The 17,736-nt window shown below is 54.2% G+C and overlaps 1 protein-coding gene across 1 annotated transcript; it reads right to left on the reverse strand.

Annotated features, from left to right (window-relative positions):
• Positions 1 to 2,471: 2,471 nt before the first annotated feature.
• Positions 2,472 to 3,058, reverse strand: RPRM (reprimo, TP53 dependent G2 arrest mediator homolog). Its single transcript, XM_041407674.1, has one exon. It carries the CDS (start codon positions 3,052 to 3,054, stop codon positions 2,692 to 2,694), a length of 363 nt encoding a protein of 120 aa, XP_041263608.1. The 5' UTR covers positions 3,055 to 3,058; the 3' UTR covers positions 2,472 to 2,691.
• Positions 3,059 to 17,736: the final 14,678 nt, after the last annotated feature.

Raw genomic sequence — 17,736 nt, forward strand, 5'->3', positions numbered from 1 at the left:
GAGAATTCCCGAAAAGAGGTGGGAGGCAGGCAATGGATAACCCAGAGCCATTGCCCGGGGCGCTGCGGGGTTATCCAGAGGCGCTGGAAGCTCCAGGAGCGATTTTCATGAATTTCTCCCGGCTGAGAGATCGCTCTGGAGCACCCGGGGCGCCTCCGGGGCTGCCTCGGGAAGGATCCGCAGCACCTTGGAGCTGGAAGGGGAAATCCATCCCTGCTCTCCCCAGCCTGCATCCCTGGGGGAGCAGGGGCAGCGGGTCCTGGGGTCCAGGGGGGATTTGGGGGGGTTATTCCCAGCAGAGGGTTTTTTCCTGGGATTTTCCAGCTGGGAGCTGAGCACTGAGGGGTGTGCGGCCTCGGGCTGTGCCCTGGAGCTGCTGGCACTGGGATTTAATCCATAGGAATGATGTCATGACTGTGGAGACAGGAATTAGGAATTCAGGGAGCCTGAGGTGAGAGCATTCCAACCCTGACTCCAGCAAAGTCACCCTGGAGCCTTGCCTTGCTGTACTCCAGGAGAATTCCAAGTATCCCATCAGGGGCCTGCTCTGCTTGGGGCTGCAGGGAATTTTTGGGCGTTGTTCACCCCAAAAAAGCCCTAAAGCATCCTAAACTTTGTCGGTCCCACAGGTTCTTCCTGCAGCTTTCCAGGTGTTTTCCTAAAAATGGTGGGAGCAGCTGGAAAATCTCTGTTCCCCACGAGGTTGCTGCTCTTCCATCACCCCAAAAATGTGGGATTGAGGTGATCCCAGAGTCTGAGAGGTTCCTCCTCCCCCTCCCTCCTGCAGCCCATGCACAGGTTATAAATATCCCATCTCTTCTCCAGGCCAGTTCCCAAATCCCACGGATGCACTGGATGTGTCCCAACATCTCTGCATCACCCAGCAGGAAAAACCCTTTCCCCAACATTTCCCTGCCTAAAACGAGGGATATTTTTAGGGATTAGAGCCACAAACACTGGATTAGAGTGGGGGCACCAGACAAGGCGGGATCCTGGATTGAGGCTGAAAATCCCACAATTTTAGGTCCCAACCAGGAGAGTTTGGCTTGGAATACCAGTGTTGGGAATTAAGATTAATTGAAATGTTCTGCTCTAAGCATTCCCTGTAATTAATAAAGGATTCCTGATGAATTAACTCCCCAAAAGTGCCCTGGCATTCCAGGATTCAGGAATGCTCATGTTCTCCACAACACCACCGCAAAGTATTCCAGTTCAACAGCTGCAAATGCTTTGCAATGACTGAGACCTCTCTATTATTTCTCCCTCTTACCGTGTTTTCCTAAAATTCCTCATTTCCTAGCGTTCCTCTGGCACTGAATGGTGGAAAAGGGGAATTTTGGAAGCATTTCTCCAGCCGGTTCAGCCGGGATGCCTCGGGATCGTTTCTGTTCTGTGATTCCCGATCCAGGGTGTGTTTGTTCCCGGGAGAACAGGCAGATCTGTTCTTTGTCCTTCCCTGAATGCGGCTGGAAATGAGGGATCGCTGCCGAGATTCCTGCCGGGCGCAGGGAATTGATTCCATGGGGATGCTCTGCTCTGCCTCAGCCTCTCCCACAAGTGCCTCTGGCAGCTCCAGCTTTTTCCACCCCTTCCAACCCAGCTGTAAATGGATTTCACCTTCTCCATCCCAGTTTAAACTCCTGATAACCTCTCCTAGGGGTGTCCATTAAATTTCGGGAGCTCGGCCATCTCCACCCCCGGGATAAACCACGAAGCTCCAAAAAGCTTCCAGCACTAAAAACATGGACAATCAATATTTCCCGGCGGGAATTTGGGTGTCAGGAGAGCGATTTTCCCGCAGGTTGTTGGAGCCTCTGCGTCCCCATCCCGCTGCCGGGATTCCGGGAAGCGCTCCCGCTCCTCCCGGGGCCGGTGTGGATGCACGGATTTATCCAGGAGCCCCCGGGAACGGGAGAAACAGCCCGGGGAGCTCGCACGGGAAGATCCCTACGGAGGGAATGGACGGAGAAATCCAAATCCCGTGGGAGCAGCGGCTTCTCCCTCCCGGGAATGCGCCCGCGCCAAGGCACCTGTTGGTCCGGCTCGTAGCTGGGATAAGAAAACCTGGGGTTTGTGCTTTCCCGGAGCCAGAATTCCCGCTGTATTCCCGGGCAGCGGGATCCCGGCGGGCTGGGCTGGCCGCTTTCCCTGGCCACAGCCGCGATCCAGGGGCAGGAACGCAATTCCCGCATCTCCCGGCGCGCAGGGATGCGGGTCCCGCGCTCGGCCAGCCGCGGGGGCCGGAAAAGCGCTGGAAAAGCGCTGGAAAAGCGCTGGAAAAGGGAAGATTGAGCCCGGCTGGACGGGAAATCCCTCCCCGACGGGCCGCGGGGGACAGGGAAAGCTTCATCCCGGCCGCTGCCCGCTCCCCTCCGCCGCATCCCGGGACTCGCGGGCGGGAGGGAAGGGAATGGGAAGGGGAAAGGGAAGGAGAAGGGATGGAGGCGGACGGAATGAGGAGCCCAGACCTGTTGCCATCAGAGCACGCTTTACTTCGGCAGCCGCGGGCGGCGGGACCGGACCGGGACGGGCCGGGACGGGCCGGGATGGGCCGGGACGGGCGGCTCCGGTCACCCCGAGCATCTCCCGACCTCCGGCATCCCGGGATCCATCCGCCGGATGTTTTTCAGGAGGAAAAGCTCCGAGCCGACCCCGCGCGTCCCGGGGAGCCTGCGGGCGGTCAGGCTGCGGTCAGTACGGCCCCACCACCACCGCCTCCACCTCCTTGGACGGGCGGCGCTCCTTGACCAGAAAGTTGATCATGCCCTCGGACTTGATGAGCAGGTTGCAGCCGAGGAAGAAGATGCCGAACACCACGGTGAGGGCCAGCACGCACATGACGGCGATCTGCACCACGCGCATGATGTACAGGCTGCGCTCGTCCGCCGCCGCGCCGCTGCCGTCGGTCACCACGGAGGCGGCGGTGCAGCAGCGCAGCGCCCGCTCCAGCTCCAGCGCCGCGGCCCCGGCCCCCGCCAGCAGCCCCGCCGAGGAGCCGTTCGGCATTCCCAGCGAGCCGTTCATCCCCGCCGGCATTCCCAGCGAGCCGTTCATCCCCGCCGGGCCGGGCGGAGCCGTGCCGAGCCCAGGCGAGCCCAGCCTGGCCGGCACCGCCCGCTGCGCTCCGCTCCGCCCCGCGGGGCAGCCGGGGAGGGACCGGGAGGGGCTGGGAGGGAGGAGAGGGGGATTGGGATGGAGATAGAGAGGGTGGGGAGAGGGGATGAGGTGGAGATAGGAAGGGTGGGGATAGGGAAGGAGGTGAAGAAGGAGGGGGGGAGAGAGAGGAGGAAAGGAGGGTTTGGATGGGGAGGGAAGAGGAAAAGGGAGGGAAGAAGGTTTGAGGATGGAAGAAGGGGAAAGGGTTTGGCGTTTGGGACGGGAGGGGGAAAAGGGAGGGGAGAGACGTCGGAGGGATGGAGGGAGGGGAGAGAGGGGAACGGGAAGGAGGGAGGGGTTTTGGGGGGACAGAGGAGGGGTCGGCGTGGGAAGGGGAGCGGCTTTGAGGGCGATCTTTGGGAATCGGGACGGGGGGGGGAATCAGGAAAAGGGGGAGGGCGGCGCTTTTGGGAATAGGACATGGACAATCAATATTTCCCGGCGGGGTGTGGCGAGGGGAGGATTTGGGCATCAGGAGAATGGGACTGGGGGCTTGCAGAGCTGGAATGGGGCAAGGGAGGGATGTGAGGGGCGTTTAGGGAATGGGTTTTGGTGGGAGAAGTTCGGAGCGGGATGAGGAGGGGGATTTGGGGCAATGGGGGAGCAGGATTTTTGCTGGGTTTGGCAAACGGATTTCAGGGATGGACTTTCCTAAAGGAGGGGCCTTTGGGGAGTGGCTCTGAGGGAATGAATGGGTTTTGGGAAAACTCGCAGAGATCAGATTTAGTGGGAGTGGGATTTCCCACGTGGGTTTTAGTGGGAGCGAGCTCCGGGCTGTGCACTCCCAGGGAAGTGGGGTTTTTTTGGGAAAACACATTTTAGAGGAGGTTTCTGTGCTGAGGAGTGCAGGGCCAGCCCCGGGAACTGCGGAGCAGCCCTTTGAGGCTCCGTGGGCTCGGGTGGTGGAACCCCCATTCCCAAAGTTCCCCCAGCTCTGTTTTCAGGGAAGATGCGGCTCCGAGGGTTTTGGATCCTTCCCGTGTGTGCGGGGCGGTGCCAGGGGAGCGGTGCCAGCCGGGTGTGACACCGGGGACCCCTGCATCCCACTGCCCATCCCTGCCGAGCCGCCCGAGCACCCCAGGGATCCAAACTCCTCCCAAGCGCCTGGGAACTGTTGGGAATTTTTAGGAATTCTTGTCCTCCTCGGCTCAGCCCAGCCTGGGGCTGCTCCGGGCCAGTTCCCCTCGGGTGGTTTTGGAGGTTTGGGAACAGCTGGAGGTGGCAGCAGCTCCCGACAGGCTGGGTGTGCCCGGCGCTGCAGCTCCCTGGCATTCCCAGGGATGGGCAGCACGGCCAGGCCGAGCTCCGAGCTCCGGCCCAGCCATGACTTGGAGATTTCCTGGAGCAGAGCGTGGATGCGGAGCTGGGAGCGGCGGCCGAGCTTAACCCTGTGCTGTCCTCCCCGAGTGGGGCTGGGATCATCCCAAACAGCGCCTGGGATCCGTGTGCGGGGATCGGATCCATGTGGGATCATCCCAAACATCCCCTGGGATCCGTGTGTGGGGCTGGGATCATCCCAAACAGCACCTGAGATCTGTGTATGGGGATGGGATCATCCCAAACAACCCCAGGGATCCGTGTGTGGGGTTGGGATCATCCCAAACAGCCCCAGGGATCCATGTGGGATCATCCCAAACATCCCCAGGGTTCCGTGTGTGGGGATGGGATCATCCCAAACAACCCCAGGGATCCGTGTGTGGGGTTGGGCTTTCCCAAGGAAGCCATCCCGGTCCCATTCCCTCCTGTGTGGGATCAGTGGGGCTGGGACACTCCCTGCCCAAGTGGGTGTGGTGGCCCTGGGGCACCTGGGGATTTCCTGGGATGCTCCTCATGGGAATGACCCGGTGGAGAGGCCAAGGCCTGGAGAAAGGATGTTTTCCAAACCCCTTCCAGCCGATTTGTCCTGCTGTGGTGGCTGGGGGCGGCACTCAGGACTCAGTGCTGGGGGAATTTTGGACTCGATGACCTGGGGGGGGGGCTTTCCCAAGGAAGCCATTCCATGATTCCACCATGAACTGGATGGTGGATGTCACCTGTGCCCCTGTCCTGTCCCCTGCACCTTTAGGGGTGACAGTCCCCCGTGGGGTCCCCTCACTGCCGAGAGCCTCCAGCAGCGGGGCCGTGCTGGCCCTGCCTCGCTCCCTCATCCTTTGGGAACATTCTGTTTTCCTGCTGGAAGGAGAAGATGGGATTGATTCTAAGCAGCCAAGGGAGGGCTGGCAGCTCCTGCAGCCAGGGGAAAAGCTGGAAGGGCTCTTGGAGCTCCACGCCATTCCCGTTTGGAGCGTGGCTCTCTCCCTTCTCAGCAGGCACGTGGCTCAAGCTCTGTCCTTGAGCTCTTCACCTCCGGCTCTTGGCAACTCCGTGGGAAAATGCTTCCCATCCTGAAGTTATGGCAGGAACAATCCCATCCCTAAATTATGGTAGGAACAGTCCCATCCCTCAATTTGGACGGGAAAAGTCCCATCCCTGAATTATAAGAGGAATAATTGGAGGCAGGAAGCTCCTGTTCCCTACCTATCCCACACATCCTGGTCCCATTTCCTCCTCCCTGTTGCATATATCCCAGTCCCATTCCCTGCTCCCCATCCCTCACATTCCTATCCCATTCCCCCATCCCTGTCCCACACATTCCTGTCCCATTCCCCCACCCCATTCCCCCACCCCTCTGTTCCCTACCTATCCCACACATCCCGGTCCCATTCCCTCCTCCCTGTCCCATATATCCCAGTCCCATTCCCTGCTCCCTGTCCCTCACATTCCTATCCCATTCCCCCATCCCTGTCCCACACATCCCGGTCCCATTCCCTCCTCCCTGTCCCATATATCCCTGTCCCATTCCCTGCTCCCTATCCCACACATTCCTATCCTATTGCACCATCCCTGCCCCACACATCCCAGTCCCATTCCCTGCTCCCTATCCCACACATTCCTATCCTATTCCCCCACCCCTATCCCCCACATCCCAGTCCCATTCCCTGCTCCCCGTCCCACACATCCCGGCCCTGTTTCCTGGCTCCCGGTGTCCCACTCAGCCCCGTATCCCGGAATGCGGAGCGGGGCCGGGATTGCCGGGAGAGCAGTGACACCTAGTGACATTCGGGATACCGGGACACCGGGACACTGGAACGAGCCCGGGAACGGCCGGGCAGAGCCGCGGGCTCCGGGCAGCCCCTTCCCCACCGCTCCCCTTTTCCAAGGGCACAAATCCCGTTCCTGAAATCCCAGCAGCACCGGCCTGGCTCGCTGTCACTGCAGAGCTCCGCTGCCTTCCTTGAGCTTCAGATTCCCGGGAATTCCATGGCTGGAATCACAGACCATGGAAGGGTTTGGGGTTGGATCCCATCCCAGGGATACCTGCCACCATCCCAGACTGGCAGGGACTTCCTGCAGCCACCACATCTCCCCGTGGGAATAATCTCAGGAATCCCAGTGCCTGATAAAAACCTGGGAATCTCCACAGGGAAATTTTAGAACCCTGGCAGCTTTGATTTTTCCCTATATTTTTTCCCTACATTTTCACTTTGGTTGTGGTTGGAATTTGTTCTGTTTTGAGCAGGGCAATGCACACAAAATTTGGGAAATTTGAATTCGGGAAAGGATTGTGCCAGGATCCCTTTCATCCTGGGATCCAGCTGGGAATCCACACTGCCAGCAAGGCCAACATCCCACTCCACGATCCTCCTTTTTGGGATGTAAAAATTCCCTGTTTGCTTCTGCTCCAGTCATACAAGTGGGATAAGCAGGAATGAAAGGGTGGAAAACAATCCCATGGATGGGTGGGATGTGGAGCTGCTGAGTGACCCCAGAGGCCGTGGAGATGTTCCAAGGCTGGGAGAGCTGGGAATGTTCCCCTGGAGAAGGGAAGGCTCCAGGCAGAGCTCAGAGCCCCTGGCAGGGCCTGAAGGGGCTCCAGGAGAGCTGCAGAGGGACTGGGGACAAGGCATGGAGGGACAGGAGCCAGGGAATGGCTCCCACTGCCAGAGGGCAGGGATGGATGGGAGATTGGGAATTGGGAATTCCTGGCTGGGCTGGAATTCCCAGAGCAGCTCCGTGCCCTTTGCAGCTCCAGGAAGGATCCTTGGGAGTGCAATCCTGGTCTGAAGTCACCGTTATCAGTTTGCTACCAACAAATTCCCATTATTATCAGCCTTCCAATCCATATGGATTTTTTTAAACTTCCCATAAGTTTGGGATCGTGGGATAATGTGGGAAACTCCGGTCACATTCCAGAGCAGCAGTGACAGAGTTTTACATAAAGAACAGCTACAATTCCAATTAAACAACAATTAAATGAATCTGCCGCTGCCATCCCATCCTTTTCCCAGGAAATGGGACAGTTTTCCCAGGGAATGGAACAGTTTTCCCAGGGAATGTTGCTCACCCACATTTGCCATGGATAAGGAACAGGGGAGTGGCTTTATTGGAATATTTGAAGAGGATGGAGTGGTCTCTTTCTTTGGGATTTGGGAATGAAATCCCAAATCCAGGTGCAGGCATCAGCCCTTCCCACCCCCTGGGATCAGATCCAGGTGTCCTGGGTTGGGAAGAGCCTTGGGAAAAGGGGAAAACGAGGCTGGGGGGGTTGAGCCTGGCTTAGATAAAACAGAGCTCTGACTTAGGCCTGGCTTTGCTGGGGCTGAATTCCTCCTCCTGGGAGTGCAACGGGAAAGGAAAGGTGGGATCCATGGATTTGAAATGAATTAATGGTGGAATGGGGTGGGAAAGGCTCCCAGGGCCTGATCCAGGCTCTTCTCCAGGAGGGAACTGGGATGAGCCCAAGGAGCTGCTGCTGCTTCCCAAATCCAGCAAAACCTCCCGGTTTTTTGGGAACAGTTGGATTGTCAGCTCTTTGAGCAGGGAATTCCACAAATCCTCTGGTCCAGCTGTGGATTTCCCCATTTCCTTTATTCCCAGAGCTTCTTCCTTTTTTTGGAAACTTGGAAGAATGGGATAGTGATGACTCCAGAGGAAGATCAGGGAATGCAGGAACCTCCTTGAGTGCAAACCTGGCTCTTTTCCAACTGTTTTCCACTCATTTGGAGCATTTAAATGAAAGTTAGAATGTGCAAAGGACTTTTTCCTGTATTATTTATTTTCCCTATTTTTTTTAATTTTAATTTTTCTTTTTTTCTGTATTTCTTTTTAAATTTTTTTTCAGCTCTCCAGCTCTCCTCTTTGGGAGAGAGGAGGAAAATATTCCAAGGGAATATGAGGGGAAAGGGGAGGAACTTTTCCAGGGGTATTTCTTTTTTCAAGTTTTTCAGCTCTCCAGCTGGGATGGGAAGTTCTCTTTGGGAGAGAAAAGGACAAAATTCCAAGGGAATATGAGGGGAAAGGGGAGGAACTTTTCCAGGGCTTGGACATCTCCTCCCCTCTCCTGATTTTCTCCAGGTTTCCTTTGTTGTGGATTGGCCACGGATTCACTGAGATCTGACAAATGAATGAATCCTAAATCCTGGGATTATGTTGGAGACTGGCACGTGGGAATCTGGAATTAGAGAAAAAGTTCTGGGGCTGCCCGGCTTAAAATTTAGCATTTTTAATTAGCATTTTCAATTAGCATTTCCCAACTAATTTTAGAGTTTATTGTTCTTTCCTTGCTGCTTCCAAAGGCTCCATGGAATTTTGTTGCACACAATTAAAAGGGATTTTTTTTTGGGGAATATTCAATTTTTTTGCCGCTTCCTGGAAGTTTTTAATTCCAGCGAAACTTGGATTTTTTGGTTTCTGTACAAAATCCATTCCCCCTCTCCACTCATCCAAGGCTTTTTTAGGAGGGAATTTCTTTTCCCAACTAAAACTTTTCTTTTTCCTTGCTGGAAATTTTTCAGGATGTGTTGGGAAGAGAAAGAGTCCCCTAAATAATTTATTAAATATTTTAGTTAGTGAAAAAAAATCCTTTATTGCTTATTTTATATGGGGAAAAAGGCTTTTATTGCTTGTTTTATAAGGGAAAATGTTTTTATTGCTTATTTTACAAAGGGAAAAATCCTTTTATGAGTTACTTTATGAAGAAAAAAAAGGGATTTATTCTTTATTTTATTAAGGGAAAAATGCCTTTATTCCCTATTTTATAAAGGGAAAAGTGCATTTATTGCATGACTTTATAAAGGAAAAAAATCCTTTTATCACTTATTTTATAAGGAAAAAATCGTTTTATGACTTGTTTTATAAGGAGAAAAATCCTTTTATTAGTAATTTTTTACGGAAAAATGTTTTTATTTCTTATTTTATACACAAAAAATGCTTTTATTGCTTATTTTATAAGGAAGAAAAGGGTTTTACTACTTAATCTTTAAGAGGAAAATGTTTTTATTGCTTATTTTTCATGGAGGAAACATTTTAATTAATTATTTTTTTAAGGAGAAAATTGTTTTTATTGCTTCTGGTTTTGGATGAGGAAGAAAATCCAAAGTGCCAGGAGGTTTCTTGTGTCAAAGCGTTTCCATTTGTGCGTTTGGTGTTGATTAAAAATAAATCAATGTCACAATAATTTTATAATAATAATATTATTATTATTGTTATTATTATTATTATTATTGTTGTTATGTTATTATTTAATTCCCAGCAACCAAACATGGATAATCTGGAGTTTCTGGCACTGCTGGACAGACAGGAGAGGGAGAGGAGGGCAGGGATCCCTGCAAAACCTTTCTGGAACCAGGCTGGGAGAGCTGGGAATGTTCCCCTGGAGAAGGGAAGGCTCCAGGAGAGCTGGAGAGGGACTGGGGACAAGGATGGAGGGACAGGAGCCAGGGAATGGCTCCCACTGCCAGAGGGCAGGGATGGATGGTAGATTGGGAACTGGGAATTCCTGGCTGGGCTGGAATTCCCAGAACATCTGTGACTGCCCCTGGATCCCTGGAGTGTCCCAGGCCAGGCTGGGCAGGGCTTGGAGTCATGGAAGTGTCCCTGCCACGGCAGGGTGGGATGGGATGGGCTCTAAGGTCCCTTCCAACCCAGCCCATTCCGGGATTCTGGGATTTCTCCATGAATCCCTGTCAGAAACGCTCCAGTCTGGGCAGTCTTTGCCCTGCTCCTCCTGCACAGAGGGATGAGCAGCTTTTGTTTGGTTTTCTTTCCAAACAGTATTTCCAAAAAGTCAGGAAATTCCACGCAAATGACGGCAGGAGAGCTGGAGCCCTGGCACTGAGGGGTGTGAATCCGGAATGGGCCTGGAGGGCCGGGAACAGCCTTGGGATGGGAAACCTGCTCTGGAGCGGGTCTGGAATCAACAGCTGTGCTCCAGTGCCCGTGCCTGCTTCCCCTGCTCCCCTTGGCATTTCCTGGGTCCCCTCGGCCCCTCCAGCTTCCCCTGCTCCCTCAGCACCCCAAACCCCACATCCCCAATCCCCTCACCATCCCAGCCTTGCCCTGCTCCCTCAGCACCCCATCCCACATCCTCCCGTCCCCTGCTCTCGCCTCTCCCTCCCGCATCCCTCTGCTCTCCTCCTCACCGCTTCCCACATTCTCCCACTCCCCTCAGCATCCCCGCCTTCCTCCGATCCCCCCAGCCCCCCGATCCCCTCTCCATCCCAGCCTTCCTCCGCTCCTCTCGGCCTCCATCCCGGCCCCCGATCCCCTCTCCATCCCCGCTGCCCCCGCTCCCTCCCCGTCGCCGCCTCTCCTCCCGCGCCGCCTCCGCCCCTTCCCTCCCCGCGCGGTTCGTGAGGCCGGAGCCGCCCCCGGCACCTGCCCGGCCCTTCCTCCCCATCCCTCCCTCCTCATCCCTCCCTCTCCACCCTCTCCCATCGCTCCCCGCTGCCCCCGGGCCCAGCCGCAGCATCGCGGGAGCCGCGGCCATTGCGGCCGAGGCGGGGCCGCTGCCGCTCTGCCCCGGCCATGAGGAGGAGGAGGAGGGCGGCGGCTCCGCGCTGAGCCCCCTGCGGGCCGAGCTGAGCCCCTGGACGCTGCTGAGCCCCCCAGGACTGGCGGGGCTGAGCCCCCGGGCTGGCGGGGCTGAGCCCCGGGTGGTGCTGAGCCCTCCAGGACCGTGCTGAACCCCCGGACTGACGGGTCTGAGCCCTCCAGGACCCTGCTGAACCTAGGACCGTGCTGAACCCCCGGACTGACGGGTCTGAGCCCTCCAGGACCCTGCTGAACCCCCGGACTGACGGGTCTGAGCCCCCCCGGACCCTGCTGAACCCCCGGGCTGGAGCTGCTGAACGTCCCCGGACACGGCTGAGCCCCCGGACGCAGCTGAACGCCCGGACTGACGGGGTTGAATCCCCGGGTGGTGCTGAACCCCTCACGGACGCTGCTGAACCCCGCGAGTGGAGGTGCTGGATCGCCCGGGACACTGCTGAGACCCCCCCGGACTGACGGGGCTGAGCTCCCTCAGGACCCTACTGAGGTCCCTCAGGACCCTCAGGACACTGCTGAGTCCCTGGACACTGCTGAGCCCCCCCAGGATCCTGCTGAGCCCCCCAGGATCCTGCTGAGCTCCCTCAGGATCCTGCTGAGCTCCTGGACACTGCTGAGCCCCCCCAGGACCCTGCTGACCCCCGGACTGACGGGGCTGAGCCCACCCCGGACGCTGCTGAGCCCCCCGGGCCGGTTCTGAGCTCGGAGCTCCGCCGCAGGTGAGGCCGGCGGGGTCCGTGCCGGGCTCCCCTCGCTCCTTCAGCCCCGGCTCCGTTATCCCGAGGGTTCTCCCGGCTCCGTTATCCCGAGGGGTCCCCCCGGCTCCTCTGCCCCCGCTGATCCCGCCTGTCCCGGGAGCTGTGGTTAATCCGGGCTCAGCCGGGCCGGGCCGGCGGTGTGTGAGCAGCCCGGCCCCGGGCTCCGCTCCGCAGGTCCCCGAGGAAGCGCCGCCGGGCAGGATCCAAATATCCCTGGAAAACCGCGCGGAGGCTGCTTCTGGTATGGAGCGGCGTGTTATCCATCGCATCCCTGCGTTCTCCTGGAATAGCGCTTAGGGATGTCAGCATTCCCTGGAATAACGCTTTGGGTTCTGGATTTCACCCCTAGGGTTCCCTGCAATTCTGCTTTGGGCTGCCAGGATTCCCTGGAATAGCACTTAGGGCTGTGGATTTCAGCTGTAAGTTTCCCTGGAATGATGTTTTGCACTGTCAGGTTTCCCTGGAATAGCGCTTTGGGCTGTCAGGATTCCCTGGAATAGCACTTAGGGCTGTAGATTTCAGCTGTAAATTTCCCTGGAATGATGTTTTGGACTGTCAGGTTTCCCTGGAATAGCACTTAGGGTTGTAGATTTCAGCTGTAAATTTCCCTGGAATAGCGTTTTGGACTGTCAGGATTCCCTGGAATAATGTTTTGGGTTCTGGATTTCAACCATAGGTTTACCTGGAAAAGTGCCTTGAGCTGCCAGGATTCCCTGGAATCGCATTTGGGGCTGTCAGGATTCCCTGGAATGATGTTTTGCACTGTCAGGATTCCCTGGAATTATGTTTTGGGCTGTCAGGTTTCCCTAGAATGATGTTTTGGACTGTCAGGTTTCCCTGGAATCGCATTTGGGTCTGTCAGGTTTCCCTGGAATGATGTTTTGGGCTGCCAGGATTCCCTGGAATCGCGGCTGGGGCTCTTGCAGCTGCAGCTCTCCCTGGAAGCGCCTCAGCCTGGCTGCTTCCCGGTTTTCCCGGTGGTTTCTCCCAGTGCTCGCACAGAGCGAGATGCACAGGGATGATTCCACTTAAACTCCACTTAAATTCCATTTAAATTCCACTTAAATTCCTCCCGCGTGGTAATAAGGATCGGAACAGCCCACACGGCTGGGAATGGGATTTGGCTCGGCTGTTGAAAGCTGGGATTTTCCCAGAAAATCCTGAAGTTGGGATGGCAGCTGCTTTCCCAGGAGTTGGGGGAAAGCCCCTTCCGAGCTGACAGAAAATCAAGTTTATTTTCCGTTTTTTCATTAGAAATTGGATCAGTCTGAATGGATAAAGAAAAATAACTGGTAAAAGCTGGTTTGTTTGGGTTTTTTTTTCAGGAAATAAGGGCTGGAATTTACTTGGATGCTGGGAATAGGGGGAGGAAAGATTAATGGGAGATTAAGGCACGCTGGGAATGATGGAGGCAAAGATTATTTTAACTCTTGGTGGCTGCTGGGCTTTGAAGGGGAGATGAGACCTTAAAACTTGAGTTTTAAAGGTATTTTTAGGAATTTAAGGTTATATTTAGGTGTTTTTTTGTTTTTTTGGGGGTTTTTGTATTTTTAAAATTTTCCTCTTGTGCTGTACATTTGGTGTTTTGTATTATCAATGAAGCAACACTTCAGGAAAATACCACTATAAAAATCTGTCTTTCTGTAAAAATCTGTTTTTCTTGTGTAAAAACCTCATTTTTCTTGAGTAAAACCCTCCTTTTTGGATAAAATTCTGTTTTTCTTGTGTAAAAACCTTTTTGTTTTTGACTAAACCCCTCCTTTAATTGTGTAAAAAACTGCTTTTCTTGTGGAAAAAAAAGTGGTTTTCCTGTCTAAAAATCTGCTTTACTTGTGCAAAAAAGGTGAAATTATTGTTTAAAAATCTGGGGGTTTTTTTTGGGTCAAAATCTGCTTTTCTTATGTAAAAAGCTGCTTTTCTGAAGGAAAAAATCTGCTTTTTTTTTTTTTTTTCCTGTTCAAGCCGGGAGGGGAGGGGCACGATCCCACACGGTTCTGGGGTTTTCTGGCTGTTCCCACCTTCTTCCCACCTGCTCCAGAAACAGCTCCTGGTTTTTGGGAGTGAGAGGTGCCAGAACTCTCCCTGCCATCTGCACCCCCAGAATCCCATTCCGTAGGGAAATTTGGGCAGCTGAGAATGTGGGAATGTGTGGAATGGGATGGAGTTACTGCCTCCTCGTGTTTAATGGGATTTTGGGGATGCAGGGATCAAACCCCACTGGTGGCTGGCAGGAAAATCGTGGCTCATGGAGGAAAAGAGGAATTGCCTGGAGAGAAGGAATTGGGAATCTCTCCTTTATTTTTTTTTATGTTAGAAAATTCCAGAGGGTTTTGTCTGTCAGGTGAATGCAAGGAAAACTTTGCCTGGGAATGTGGGAGAATTGAGCTCCACGTGGCTGTGCCTTTGTGGACACGGGAAAATAAGTTTGGGGGTTTTTTTTGTTTTATTTTGAAATCCCACAGTGTGAGAGCTGACCAATCCCAACAAATCTGCTTCCCTAAAGAGCAGGAGATGAGGCAGGAATAAAGCAGGGCTGGGCAGAGGAGATTCCAGTCCTTTTGTGAGGATGAGCTTGCAGTGGGAGCCAGTGGGATTGAAGCCAGTGGGAATTTCTTTGTTGTCACGGGGGCTTTTGGTGCTCAGAGTTTTGGGTTCTCTCCTGATCCATTGGATGGGAAGAAGGGAGGGAATTCTGCTTGGGCACAGCTCCGTGGGGCCATGCTGTGCTCCGTGGCTCCCTCAGGTCCCAGAGGGCTGGAATGTCAGGATCCCCCAGGATCACTGATCCACCCCCACAGTCCCACCCTGGCCCTGACATTCCTGCAGCTCCCAGGCTGCCATTCCCTGATTTCCCTGCTCCTTGGGCCGTTTGGGCTTTCTGCAGCATTTCCTTGTGTTGGAGGAGCTGGAAAACTCCTCCAGGGTGGATGTGCCGAGCTGTCAGTGCCACTCAGTGCTTTGCATTTCCCTGGAATGTGGGAGATCTCCCAGCTCCGCAATGGGAACAGAGGCAGCTGATCAGCCTTGAGGAGGCTCCTGCAAGGGGAGAAATCCTGGGAAAGGTGGAGGTTTGGGAGTGGGAGATGCCAGGACTGCCTGGGAATGAGGAATCTGGGGAGTTGGTGAGCAAAGTGCTGCAATTTGCTTTTCTAGGTGGGCTGTGTTTGAGGGAAAAATCCGGAAAAAGCAGTGGGAGCAGGATTGTGAGCTTTTAACATGTAGGAAAAGGGGTTGTCCTCCAGTAGATGGGAGTTAATTCCCAAAGTTTTGGTTGCTCCAGAGAATCTGTGGCTGCTCCATCCCTGGGAGTGTCCAGGGCTGGGTTGGATGGGGCTTGGAGCACCCTGGGATAGAGGAAGCTGTCCCTGCCCATGGACTAATATCCCTTCCCATCCAAACCATTCCATGGTTCTGTGCTATTCCATTAAGATTTAGGGGTTTTTTAATCTTTATTTTAATTACCTGCAGCTTTTTGGTGCTTTGCACCAGCACAGCCCCAGGACTGTAAAGGAGGGAATCAACCCAGGTCAGTTCTTCCCAAATTTCCCACCTTTTCCAGGCTGAGTGGCTCTGGAGCTGCTGGGAGGGTGGAACTGGGGGAGCCTGGAATTGTGTGGCTGTGCCTGAACAAAGCCCCCCAAAGCCAGAGCAGGTTTTCCTCCCGAGGTCTGGGGTGAGAGGAATTAATGAGGCTTTTCCACTTCAGTTCCTGAGTCATGGGAATGAATTCCCAAGGGAAGAATGGGGCTATTAATAAATTTCGGGAGAGGAGAGAGGCAGAAAAAATGGAATTCTTAAAACACAAAACACTGCGTGGCTCTAACTAAAGGTACCTGATTCTTTCTTTTTTTTTTTTTTTCCTTTCCCCTCCCCCCTGTTTTTATTCCTTGTTAAATGTGCAAGAGCTTTCCTGGATTGATCTTGGAGTTTGACAGTTCTGGCATTAAAAGTTCTTCCTTATCTATGAATTAATGAGCTGCTCATGGAATTAAGTGATGATTTTTGGAGGGTGTGTTTTATATTCAGATTTGCTTAGATCAGTGTAGCCCTAAAATCCAATTTTAAATTGGATGGGAAGAGTTTCAAACCTTCCTGGCCAAATTTTATTATTTTTTTTTGTGGTGAATCCCAGGACAGCTGTGAGAAATAATCCTTTAATTTATCAGAGGGGGAAGCTGGGAATTCTGCATCAGGATTCTGCCTTTCTTAGGTGGAAAAATGTATTTGTGAATGATTTAATTGCTGCTTGGGAATTTTTCCCAGCGAACTTCCTGAGCCCCATGTGGCTCTGCCTGACCAGGGGAATCCTGGAAACCTCAAATCCTTCTTGCTGTGGGGTTTTGGAGAGGTTTCCCCCCCAAATTTCCTAAAAATTTCAAGAAAATTTCCAATTCTGCAGCCATGGGCTGAGTGCTCGTGAGCAGGAGCATCCCTGAGCAGCAGGGATTGAAACCTGGATGCAGTGCTCCTAACCCTCTGGAATTCTGCTCTCTGGGATCCGTGGCAGCAGGGGTTGAAACCTGGGTGCAGTGCTCCTAAACCTCTGGAATTCTGCTCTCTGGGATCCGTGGCAGCAGGGGTTGAAACCTGGATGCAGTGCTCCTAAACCTCTGGAATTCTGCTCTCTGGGATCCGTGGCAGCAGGGATTGAAACCTGGGTGCAGTGCTCCTAACCCTCTGGAATTCTGCTCTCTGGGATCCGTGGCATCAGGGATTGAAACCTGGGTGCAGTGCTCCTAACCCTCTGGAATTCTGCTCTCTGGGATCCGTGCATTAGGGATTGAAACCTAGGTGAGCTGCTCCTAACCCTCTGGAATTCTGCTCTCTGGGATCTGTGGCAGCAGGGTTGAAACCTGGGTGAGCTGCTCCTAACCCTCATGGCAAACAGGAGATTCCCTGGAAAGCTGGCAGTGGAAGGGTAGGAATCCACCTCTGGAGTGAGAGCAGGAGGTGGTTCCATCCACTCCCCGTCTCTGGGATGTGCCTGTGCCCTGAAGGCTCACAAGGAAAATAAAACTCAGCCCAGGCACTTTCCCACCCCCTCCTTGGGTAATTTCCTCCTCCACGCTTGCAGAGGGATGTCAGGGAGAGAGGAGCAGGAGTTCTGCTCTCCAGGGGAATTGGGGATAATCCCGGTGTGCCTGCAGGTGAGGTTTGAGTCTCCGTTTAACCAGAGCAGCAGCACAAACAGGGACAGATTCCCAGGGATGTTTTGGATTCCGTTTCCATGGCTGAGCTGCAGACAGAGCCCTGCTGAGCTCTCATCCCCTGGGAAAGCCAGGCTGGGTTTTGGGATGATTTCACTTCTCTTCCTCCGTCCTTTTGCTGTGAGCAGGGGACAGGAGGTGTCCTTGTCATTCTCCTGTGGGAAGGGGCTCCTGGAGGAGCTGGGAGCCCCTTGGAGCAGGGAAGCCAAATCCCTGGGAGTGATCCCAGAGCTCCTGCAGCCCGGGAAGCCAGGCTGGGCTCCCCAGCTGCCTGTGCTGGATCTGCTGGACAAACTGGGGGGCACTGGGGGCTTGGGCAGACCCCGGTACCCGGGGCAGCATCCCCTCTGTTGCCAGGCAACTGCTGGATGTGCAGCTGGCTGGGGCTGCTGCAGATGTGGCCACATCTGGCAGGGGAGCAGGGAGAAATCCCTGTCCCATCCCGAGCCTGCTCCTGTCCCACACCTCGGGATAAGCTGAGCTTTACCAGGCCCAGCCCATGGAATCCCTCCTTAGGGTTTAGGGTGGCATTAAAAGCAGTTTTGACTGGTAAAATGTTCAGCTCTGATTTTCATTCCATGAAAATGGGAAGGTTTAGGTTGGGAATATTGCTTTCCTGGTAATAATTTGGATTTTGTGTCCTTCCTTAGCCAAGCCACAGGGATGTGGGCAGTCAGGTTCGGTATTCCTGGGAATGCAGGTGGCCAAGGAAAGTTGGAGTCCTGCAGGTTTGTGAGGTCACATGGGGG

The sequence above is a fragment of the Onychostruthus taczanowskii genome, unplaced genomic scaffold (genome assembly GCF_017590055.1).
Source record: "Onychostruthus taczanowskii isolate IOZ18803 unplaced genomic scaffold, ASM1759005v1 scaffold10, whole genome shotgun sequence".
Classification (NCBI taxonomy): domain Eukaryota; kingdom Metazoa; phylum Chordata; class Aves; order Passeriformes; family Passeridae; genus Onychostruthus; species Onychostruthus taczanowskii.

What these genes read in the sequence shown, in the direction of transcription:
- RPRM (XM_041407674.1), bottom strand. Translation starts at nt 3,054, where the DNA reads ATGAACGGCTCGCTGGGAATGCCGGCGGGGATGAACGGCTCGCTGGGA.